Below are 11,812 nucleotides of genomic sequence, written 5' to 3'. Positions count from 1 at the left end.
GGCACTTTTTTTTTTTTTTTTACTTATTTTTATTTATCTGAATTGAACGTCTTTGTACCAAGGTTCGTGCTTTTGTAATACATGAATGGCCAATGTCCATCCATCCATCCACCTTTCCATTCCTCTTACTCTCCATCCATCCATCCATCCCTCTGCCTTTCTACCTATTGTCACTCAATCATCCTATCCATCCATATGTTCGCTGATTGAACAGAAAAAAATTCTTTCATTCACCATAGCAATGAATGTTACATTCATGTTCATCCACCCATGTAGTCATTAACTAAGTAAAAAGCCGAATTTACAGAGCGCACCCGAACGCATCATTGGTGCTAAACCGGACAAATAGCTTGCTACTTTTACTTTGACTTTACTTTTGGTCATTGTTTAATAGCAGCCGGCATTGTCACGATTGCCTTGAGTCAGTCTCAGCAGAGCTGCCCTTATAAGAATAATATTCACAAAGGGATTGCACATATAGTCAATCAGGCAGCGAGCGTGTGCGCCGAATAACAATGAAGGAAAACGATTAAGTTGTTCCCCGCAAAACCCAAGCCACACACACACACACACACACACACCTGCTGCTTCTGCAGAGGAGGATATTTTCAATTAATCAAGCAGTCTCATCAATAATGCATCACCCCCGCAGCCCGGTCGCTCTTCTGCGAGGCAGCCCGACCCGCGGGACCACCCGATTTGTCACCGCTCAACGCCGTTGTGAAGCCATCGACTTGCAACTCAAAGACGCGTCAAATATGGCAGCGGGGGGGGGCACAAGTCTTAACTTTACACCTGAAGTCACATTTTCTTAAAAGGCGCAACCTTTTGCTGCCGCTTGTTGCTAGGCGGAATTCACAAGGGTCGACCGTAAACAGGCAGCCAGGAACAGGAAGTCAGAGAAAGTTCATGTATTGAGGCACTGCTCTGTATTACATACAAATACCCTTTTAGAATAACTAAAAATAGATATTTTAAATAAAATATATTAAAATAATTCCATACATATATACAATAATACATACAATAAATGCTTATTACACAAAATAAGTCTAAAAAGAGAAAATGAATTGATAAAATAATTCTTTCAAATCCCCAAAATATTAGTCATGTTGCAATATGCTGCACACATTTCTTTGTATTTCACTACAGTTTGGTTGTATTTAACTTGTAAGTACAATACATTTGCATTTAATCTTTTAGAACTGGTTGGATAAATTTTGGTAAATTAAAATGTGTAATACATTGTCTTGCTGCATAGGTAATATTTTGCCACACCAACATTAAAATACTCTGTTTAACCATAACCTCAAATTCGTAATTTTTAAAAACTATACAAAAATGTTTTCCAGTCATCCCAGTGCTTTTTTTTTTTTTTTTTTTGGAGATAATCCTAGTTAATCCAGGTGAAAACAGGCTGTGGTTTTTACACCTGTCGCAGTGAACTGGCAGTAATCCCATCTGAAATCTGCTCTCTGTGGCGATGGTCTCCGCCCCCCCCCCCCCCCTCTCATCATTTCGGCAGCAAGTTATTTATATTTTTTGCCAAGCGGGCCGTGAGCGGCGATCCTTAAGTGGAAGAAGCATACGAGCCGAGAGCCTCGCCATCTGGCTGCACACACGTGCAAAAAAAAAAAAAAAAAAAAAAAAAAAAGCAAAAATAAGGGGAAGAAGAATGTCTCTCATCATTGTCAAGATGTCTCCTTTCAAAAGCAAGACTGCTGTCTGAAAGCGGCCTGACGTGAGAGGAGATCTGAGGTCATTTTGATAAGGATGTGAAGAAAAGTCAACAGTAGGGGGATTCAAATGTGTTTTCTGTGGACCGACGCTGCATTCAAGACAGCTGGGAAGTCCGAACTATTCCACTTGGAGCTTACGTGGCTTGACCGCAACGACGTTCCAGCAGTCAAACCAACAAAAAGAAAAACTTTTGATAAGGTTTCCGAGAAACTCGGATTTCAAGCGACGTTACGATGCACTCTTTCTTGTCGTAAATTTCTGAAGTCCCAGTTTTCGGGAAGGCAGCACTATTTCAATATTGTATTACCAATACTGTGTGTGTATGTGTGTATGTGTATATATATATATACACACACACACACACACACACACACACACACGCGCACACACAATATCACAATTGCATACTTGAATTTTTAACCTACAAAGTTAGTTGACCTAATAAAATGATGTTAAGCATACTTTTTAGTGCATCAAATTCCTGTCTTGGAGCTATTGTTGTTATGTTGTAATCCTGCACTGTGATTTATCTTAGATGAGTGTTTTTTTTTTTTTTTCCCCCCTCCTCAACTTCCACTAATTAGCCATGGCCCAGTCTCGCTTGTAATTGGGCTTATCGCGCGCGGCGTGCCCGCTAAAACGCCGAAACATCGAACACGTCCTGGTGGCGAGCGGCGGCGACGTTTTTTTGCCACCGCTTGCAACACTTTGGGGTCGCGCTTTCGGCAGCCTCGTCATGATCATGGAGGAAAGCGAGGGCCCCTCCCACTGCTCGCCTGGCCTGCCAGCCCAGGCCACAGCTGGATTCAATTTTACGCCTTCGGAATAACATGCGGCCTGCATTTTTTTTTTTTCCCAAAACCTCTCAGAAGCTAATTCAATTGGCGGCTAGCTCTTTATTCATGCTGCGGGAAATGATCCAATTTCAGGTAATTGGGACGAAATGCATAATTTATTCACTTAAAATAATTTATATTTGTTCATCTATCTATCTATCTATGCCAGCGACATATAGTGACAAACAAAACAATGAAATGGTCTTCCACTAGATGGCAGAAGATACAATAAATGGCCATTCATGCAGCAGAATAATAGCTTTGTTCACCTCAACAAGCCCAGAGTTCACACCTGAGTCAGTAAATTTGTGAGTAAGGTCAATATTTCTGTATATTTTCGGTGACATTTTTGTTTGGTGGTGTGCCGCGAGATTTTTCTAATGACAAAATCAACACAAGCCTATTGATTTTGGAAGGATTCATTATTTTTTTGTTTAGTTCTCTTCAACCTCTCTGCATAAAATATCCCAAATTTGTAAACTATATCATGAACCATCACAAAGTGTCTGTTCTCAGCTGCGCTGTGATTGGCCAGCCTGAGTTTTCACGCGTGTGGTCAATCGAGGTCGATTGAGCCGTGCAGGCGAGCCTTAAGAGAGTCACGTTTTGATTTCAGGTTAAAGATTTGTTTTGATACTCGGCGCAGCAAGGCCGGCTGGGCTTCATTTGGCGGCGCCCGCCTGCCTTTTTCATTGGCACACAAATTAACTAGCCGGCGATTGCAAATTGACAAAGTGTCATATCTGCTGGCGGCTGATCTCTTATTAACGACGACGCCTGGCCTTCCACATCTGAGCACGACGGGCGGTGGATGACAAAGGGGGGAGGGCTTACGTCACGTCTGCGGATGGAAACATTTTTTATTTTTAAATCTGCTGATGGATGCTGGTCGTGGCCGAGTTTAACTGATGAACGGACGGAACGTGGACGTTTCGTTTGGAACATACGGTAGTGCATCACAAGCAGCCGGTCTTGTATAAAGTACCTGAAAATGAAAATTACAGAACTTTTCTGTTCTTACTGAACAGAAAATAATCAAGTTTAAGTCACTTGAGTAAAAGTATTAGAGCAGTGATTCTCAAGCTGTGCTACAAGGGCTCCCTCTAGTGGTTCATGAAAGAATCACTGAATTAAATGTTCAAACTGTGCACGACGTTACAGTGGCTTGAACAACAACACTGTTGGGTCAATCACGAAATGAATCGCGTGAATCACAAAACAGTACAAAAAAGTAAAACAGCAGAGGAATGATCACACTGAAATAATCACATTGTTTGATAGTAAATTATTTTATCCAAAAACAAGGGGTATAAAACATTTGAAAAAACACACAGCCTTTTCTCTGAAATATTATTTAAAGATTAATTATCCACTTATTCGTGTCAGATAGGCTCTAAATGAAGATCTGTAGTTCGCAATTTGAACTTGAAAATTATTCTGAGAATATTCTCGGCTTGGAACATAGTGTATGTGCATGAAAAAAATGAACCGCACTCTAGGCTTTAACATTTTCAGATATTAAATGTAAATGTAAAGGAAGTACAAGTCATTTGTTTAAGTGAGCGTTGAGAATCTTTCACATTTAAAGATTTTTGTGTGAGCGAATTAGGGGAAATGGATTGGGTTAAATGTATACATTTTATTTATGAAGTGTAGTGGAGAAAAAGTGAAATTTGCCAGAAGTATAATTAACAAAGTGAAGTACAGATATTTAAAATATTTGACTTAAGTACAGTAACTAAGTAGTACATTACAAAACTGCCTGTAGCTACTACCACACACGCAAATGAGGTGATTTTACCACTGCACTGCTTATTGATTAAATCCCTCAAAGATCATCTACGAGTTAATCAAATCTATGAATCCGCTTCTGGTGACTCATGAATGTATTCATCTTCACGGCCTGCGGGTTTTTTTTGCTGAGCCCAGCATTGCAACTTTATTTGGAAAAGTGTCTACTTCAATCCAGTGTGTAAAAATTAAACTGCACACCACCTCGAGGAAAAACGGGGAAATGGTTCTTTGTGCTTTGGTTTTTTTGTTGTTGTTGGTTCGTGCGGTTAAAAGTTCCCCAGTTGCTCTAAATGAAGAAAAAATATTCTCAAAAATGGTACTGTTAGGTTTTTTTTTCCCTATGGCTCTTTTTTTTTGTTTTTTAAATCATCATTTTTAGATTTATAATAACGCCATACAACTACATAAGTGTCTTTATGATGAAAACTTGCTGTTGATTGGCTGGGAGAAGATACATGCATACATTATCCCCTTCAGGAATCCTGAGCAATAAGATTGCGAACAAATTCAACTTTATGCACCCACGTTCAATAATAACTGACTTTATTATCATATATGCAGGCCACAACATTAGGTACACCTGGATAATCCAATCTATTGACACCACTCCATACTACAAACGTACAATAAACATATTGTCCAATTGACATTTCTCAAAACGGAGCGTCGTTGTCTTTTTAAAGGCAGAATTGGTTGTACAGGTGTACCTAATGGTGTGAATCATTGGTGCTAACAAACATTTTAGAAGGTCGAGGTACATAAGACAACTTGTGGAGACAAGTTGAGCTTAGTCAGGTGAAATATTTGCCCGAGGTGCTTTCAAGCAGCAGCGTCACGGATGGACTTTCCCAAAAGTTGCCCAAGAATTTTTCGTCTGCCTTTGATGAAGACAACTATTGTATCTGCTTATCTCGCTTTCATTTTCAAATTCAGCTACAACAATTCAAAAAACCCAAATTTTAAATTTGGGTTTTTAAGCTTTTTCCATGTTTGTATGAATTCTTATGGCCTTATAATGACACATCATTATGCCATTATGAATGATTTTTACATATTGTTTTCCAAATCTATCATGTCATTCTGATTTATTTATTATTTTTGTTTTGCTTACCTTCTGGGGTCCAATGATATGATTCTACGGACTCATAGTGAGGCCGCCTAAAACAACCACACGCTCATCTGCACAATCTACAAGCCGTGCTTGTCAACTTTGAGAAGAATCTCACAGCACACTACAGAACAAAAATGTCGCAAAATGTATACACACTGAAAAAAATGATGATTTAATCACAAATATACTTAGTGTAAAATCTGGGCCCCTTTAGCTGAACATGAATTTGTATTATGAATGATCAATGAAGTAGAATTGGATCATTTGGAAATAACATGAATTGGAAGGAAAATATGCTCACTTCTAATATTTTGACCCAAACTAAAATATTTCAAGCGCCGTTTGACTTATTATAAGGTGTGTCTAATACAGTGTCCACAGACACTTTTTTTAAAAAAAAATAAAACGATGAAGACTGATGCTCAAACAGACCAAAGAGACTTCTTTTGTATTCCTTCTTTTTCTTTTATTTTCCTTTACATCACCTTTGAAAAGACAAGCATCGGGATCGAGGCCCCGCGCCTCAAGAGCGCACAAAGCACGCCGACGCGCCACGTGCACTGCCACAGTGTAATAAGCGCACCTCCCCCTCCTCAGCACAGGAGGAGGGGGGGGCTGTGGAAAATTGCTTTGACTGGAAATGTATCACAGCTGACAGCGACACTCTCCTTTTTCTTTTTTAACCCCATTAAACACATTCCTCTGATCTAATTCAATAAATGTCAGAGGGAGTTTGAATATGAATGATATTCGCCCCGCACCCACCCCCACCCCCCCTTTTGGGTGATACACGTCTTTGAAACCCACAAACACTTGAAACAATCTTAAGCCATGACAGGAGTATGTACATTAATAGTCCCCTCCAACTAGAGTCAAAAGTGCGCAAACAGTCGTGACATCTTCAAATTAACCCCACACAAAAGAAAAGAAAAAAAAAAAATACAATCCACGGAGCGATTTAGCCTGTTTTTAAAAGGAAGCAGCACTCGTTAAAACGGCCGAATGAGGCCTTTTGCATTTTCCGACGTCATCTGGTGTCAGATGTGAAAAAGCAACGGGTCTCTGGAACCGGCAAGGCTGCGCACTACTAAAACTTTCGCATCCAAACCAACAGACGGAACTTCCTCGCAAAGAAACCACTCGGCCCACCGTCTATGTCGCAAAGGTGTCCTCGGTTTACAACGGTGCCGAACCGAGGACGCTTCGTAGTCACGAACGGCATGCGACGAACTAGTTTGCGAGCCTTCCGGTGTGAAAGCCACCACGGAAGGTAAGAATGTGTTCTTTTTTTTTTTTTTTTTTTTTTTTTAATGTGGCTGTTTTATAGTCATGGCCTAAAAGTGGTTTTCATACAAATATTTACATGACTGCGTTAGACTGCATAACTTGCATACGGAATCGGGTTACGTCAATGTCATCGAAACGGAACTCCGTCGTAAACGGAGGACCCCTCGTATAAATTGTTGAAAGCGGCCTTGTGGCTATATTTTTCTGATGGTTGATTAAATAATTCCATATACTTGACAGATATTACAATTCCATAATCGTGACCCGACACCTGATGACTTTGAAGCTGATGTCCGATACTCGGTCGCTCGAATCCCACAAACTTGACGGACGTGTGTTCCTAAGACCTGTTGCTTTTTCTTCTCTGACATTTGAGGATATCCTCCAATGCACGTCATACCCTTACCAGAAAATCACCAAAAAGAGTCAATAAATAGTTTCGTCATATGCGTCCCGTAACTTCGGAAGCGAAAAATCAGATGCTGACATCACAGATTGAGGACTCAAAGCTGGTCCTTTCTTACTAAGAATCACGGAAACAATTATGCCCGATTCGACGTTAAAGACACACACGTCACTCAGTAAGTGTGAATGATACGTTCTCGCGCATCCATTTTAATATAAAATGCCCCCACTTCCTATCGTGACCACCTGCTGCCCGCTCACCGTGTAACATGTCAAGTTTCAAACCAGTGCAAACAACAACAGCAGTGCAGTTAGCCGGGCAAGCGGCCGTAGCCCAGGCTCTTCATCACGCCCCCGCAAACCTCCTCCACCAGCCTCACGTCACGCCGCGGCATTTTCTGCCGCCACGTGGCAATGTTGGCCGGTGAGATGTCCCCCTCGTACTGCAGGTTGTACAAATTGGTGGAGGTGGTGAACGCCAGCTGGTTGAGGGCCGCAGGCGACACCGGCACCCCCAGTAAGGCGTGGATGCCCTCCGCCGTCTTCTGCGGGGAGTTGACCACGTCCTCGAAGCGCACTTGGAGGTAGGAGTCCTCGGGGAGGCTCCGGCTGACCCGCAGCGTAGCGGCGGTGTGGGCGAGCCACAGGTGGGCCAGTATCAGCACCGGGTCGCTCTCCACACGGGCCAGCAGCCCCCTAAGTGTGTCAAACTCCGGCGCTACGCTCGGGCAGCTATCCCTGACGGCGTCCTCCTTGAATATCAAGGAAAGGTGCTGAGGGATGTTCTTCAAGGAGTACAGGTTGGGTTCGCTGTTGTACAACATGAGATAAATCCACGCTCGAGGGTCCCTCACCACGAAGAGGGTCTTCAGGGAAGGCCCCACGACCTCTCGGATAAAAGGCAGCTTCAACGTCCAGCTCCCGCTTCGCATGTTCAGAACAACGCGGCTGTTGGGGTACTCGGCCACGTGGCGCCTCAGCTCCCGGATGTACTCCACGTCTCGGTCCGTGGCGGCTCGCGGCTTGCCCTTCGGCGCCGCCGGCTCCCTCCGCCTGGAGCGCTTCTTTGCGTCCGAGTCGGAGGCGCCGCGCTGGGCCGGCCAGGCCCGCTCCCCCTCTGCCAGCTGAATGTTCTGCAGGTGCAGCTTGGTGTTGTGGACCAGCGAGTGGAGCCAGCCCTGAATGATCTTGAAGCGCCCCCGCTTGGCCTCCGACCGGGACCACTCGCAGGCGTCAACCAGGGAGTCGAACTCAAACTCTGTCTCTGGGATGTCCAAGTGCTCGGTGGGCAGCCTGATATAAACGAAGTCCGAGCTGTTGTAGAAAAGGTGCTTGAGGATCTCCGCCCCCGAGCCGGGCAGAGTCGCGATGAGGACGGTGGGCAGGGGGAACTGGCGCTGCTCCGGGACCCGCATTTGCTGGTCGGCCTCGCTTTTCCACTTCACCCCGCAGAGGAGCCGATCGCAGCTGTTGGACACAAAGAGCAGGCCAGCTATCCACAGCAAGAGGATGGCGAGCAGGGCGTAGCGCATTAGCCGCCGCAGCCTGAAGCACACTTCGTAAAATCTCCTCTGCACGGCGAGGAAGGCGGCCGCCGCGCAGAGAATCAAGCCCACCATCACGTTGAGGGTGAAGGCGAAGTCAAAGAGCCGATTGTCGCCGCTCGTCTGTTTGGGGACCGCCTGCGTCCCGAGGCCGAATCGAGTGATTTGATATCGATCCTCCACCTTGCAGTGGCCGCCGTACCCTAAATATGCCGACCTCGCCCCAATGTCTTTGTAATTGGTCGCTATGGACACTATCGTCTCTGTGTTATTAATTGTCAGCGAGAGTCTCACGCCATTTTTGCTGCTATCTATAAACTTACAGTCGGACACTTTGACATACGGCCCATGGAGCACATAAGCTGCCCTGCTAACAGCGTCCGTCATTGGGAAAGTGACGTTGACATACTGAGTCCACCTTTTTTTAAACTCTGCCGCCTGTTCTGCTTCCTGTATGCGAGTGTCTGGACTGCGCCCATGGCTGTCAAACCAAAACATCTTATAGTGTGCATCCCACACGTCCATCATGGCACCGTTGTAGCGGTCCATGAACCTGAACGGAACGTATTTGAAGTCGATGTCTAGGTTGTGGAAGAAGGCACTGAGCGAGCTCACAGGCGAGTCAGCCGCCTTCTCCACGTGATCGAGCACCAGAAGCATTTGGGAATTGAGCAAGACCAGAGCTCTGTACACGCTCTTCAGCCTCATGGCGGGCGAGTACGCCGACGCCGCTTCCCCGCTGGTGAACATGGCGTCCCCGTGCGACGACGCCACGACCACCTCGCCGCTGGTGTCGCCCACCCCCTCGTCGTTCCAACGCAGCCACTTGACGCACTCGCCCAGCTGACCCTCCCAAGGAGCGTTACACTGACTCGTAGGTGACGGACCGAAGACGAGAACGTTGTTAAGGTAGCTCAGCTTTGGCCCGTAAAGTGCTTCTGACACAAACACCTGCCCATTGGGGGCAAAGGTGAAAGAATTCTGGTCCGGGTGCTCGTGACCCGGGTTAAAACTGTTCCAACCCTGCACCCACGTGTAGGGTTTCTCGTGAACTATGTCGTAGACCGCACGGCCGCCCAGCTTGCCAGACTTGAAAGAAACAAAAGTGTTACCCTGGCCGCTGGGCAGCCCGGCACCGTAGGTCACGACGCCCCAGTTGGAGAAAATGTGCATGCTGGCTTTTCCAAAGCCACAGGGAGGCTGCGGGGCCAGACGTGCGTCGTACCAGATGTACTCCGTGTGCAGCGTGGCCCAGCGCTGCGCCGACGACGGCCCCATGGGACCGTCCTTGGGTCGGTGCTTGCGGATCTGCTGAGCCAGCCAGTTCCCCGTGCCGTTCCTCAGGACAAAGGCGTCGAGGAACACCAGCTGGCTCTCTGGACCGTAGAACCAGTTGTAGTTGGAGTCGGCGATGCCCACCGACCTCTGGAAGCCAGGCAGGAGGGTGGCGTAGTAGAACCAGAAGTGCGCCCCCAGCCAGTTGTTCTGCGTGTCGTCGATGCTGAAGTGCCGCTGTGCCAAGAAGACGTACTGTGTGATGGACTTGGCCGTGTAGCTCCCGTACGCAACCCCCTCGTCCAGCGTGCCGTCCACCACGTGGTTGAGCAGGAACATGGTTTTCTCCATGTAGTTCACCGCCACTTGTTTCCAAAGCATAGACTCCGGGTCGTCGTGGGACCCCACCACGATGGCCCCGGTCAGGAGGGCCAGTACGTTGGTGGTCTGGTGATTGTGGAGGTACTGCCGGCCCCAGCCCCTGTACTTGGAGAACTCATACAGCACCTCCGTCTGCGAGCGGATCTTCTTGAGGTAAACGTCTCTCCGCTGTACATCCAGGTAGGTGTAAATGAAGTCGTACGCCGTGGCGAACCCGGTGAGGGAGTGTGCCGTGGGGACCTCGTCGTGGGGCGCGCTGGTCACTTTCCAGTTCTTGTACTCGGCCATCCTGTCCATGAACTTGATGAGGAACTGCAGGGCGGCCGAGTCCTCGGGGCACAGCAGGCAGTACAGCGCCAGGGGAGGCAGGTTGTTCCCGTAGATCTCGTTCCACTTGCTTGTAAACTCCTCGTGCTTGGCGGGCGGCAGGTAAGAGGGTCCATTGGACAGCATGGTGAGCGCGGCCGCCCGGATGACTTTAAATATGTGGCTGTGGCTGCCGGAGGACCTCTGCCTCATTTGCTGTACGTCCCCCGGGCCAAAATACAGACCCGGGTGGGAAAACGCCGCCTGCTGCTCAGCCGCTCGATCCCCGGCCAGCTGGACCTGCGGCAAGTCCTCCATAAAAACGTCTCTGTCGGTGGCGTTGAGGACCCCTGAGAAGGCCGCTTCTACTGCCCAGAGTGGGAGTAGGAAGAAAACCCAGTTTAGCGCCATGCTGGGGTTCAATGCTTCGAAACACTTCCTTCAATAAAAGTCATGTAGCATCCCAAAGTGAAGTGAGAAAAACAAAGTCCTCGTGGAGGGAACAACTTCAGTGCACTTTCCATGTTTGCACACGGATGGTGACGAAACATGTATTTAAACGCAATTTTTTAAAAAACCTGCCTTGCTTGTTTCCATCAGTCCTCTTCACGCACAAAAAAAAAAACAAAAAAAAAAACACTCCACTCGTTACACAAACATCCGTCAGCCCCAGTCGGTGTCCGGTCCACAAAGGCACCGAGAGGAGCCCGACTGAGACGCAGCATCCGTGGAGCCGCACAGCGGCGAGCGACGCTCCTCCGCGGGCGACATCGCTCGCGTTCTGCCCGGGGGGGCAGGGGGGGGGGGGGGGCTTCACGGATCACAGAAGCACCAGAAGCCCCGGTTCCCTCTCTCTCTCTCTCTCTCTCTCTCTCTCTCTCTCTCACACACACACTCACACACACAGTCAGCGTTCCAACTCCTCCTCCCGGCGTCCGAAAAGGGAGGAAACTTGTCGTCACTCCTCAAGTATTCACATTTTTTTCCCACATTGTGCGCAGGAAATCAGCGTCCCCAGATGAGGAGGAGGAGGAGGCAGCCGATGATGACTATTCCAGAAGAAGGCAAACAGCGGAGGTGCTGCGTCGACGTGTGCTGGCGTGCACTAAAACACTCACACACTCCGACGCTGC

At 47.2% G+C, this 11,812-nt stretch overlaps 1 protein-coding gene across 1 annotated transcript; it reads right to left on the bottom strand.

Moving 5' to 3' along the window:
• Positions 1–5,941: 5,941 nt before the first annotated feature.
• LOC133396756 (dermatan-sulfate epimerase-like protein) lies at positions 5,942–11,285 on the bottom strand. Its single transcript, XM_061666915.1, has one exon. It carries the CDS (start codon positions 11,088–11,090, stop codon positions 7,485–7,487), a length of 3,606 nt encoding a protein of 1,201 aa, XP_061522899.1. The 5' UTR covers positions 11,091–11,285; the 3' UTR covers positions 5,942–7,484.
• Between the last annotated feature and the right edge of the window lie 527 nt (positions 11,286–11,812).

Source organism: Phycodurus eques, chromosome 21, assembly GCF_024500275.1.
Source record: "Phycodurus eques isolate BA_2022a chromosome 21, UOR_Pequ_1.1, whole genome shotgun sequence".
In the NCBI taxonomy this organism is placed as follows: Eukaryota; Metazoa; Chordata; class Actinopteri; order Syngnathiformes; family Syngnathidae; genus Phycodurus; species Phycodurus eques.
This window is presented reverse-complemented; position numbering and strand designations above follow the sequence as displayed.

Excerpts from the sequence above, each read along its gene's own strand:
- LOC133396756 (XM_061666915.1), bottom strand. The coding sequence starts at position 11,090 with ATGGCGCTAAACTGGGTTTTCTTCCTACTCCCACTCTGGGCAGTAGAA.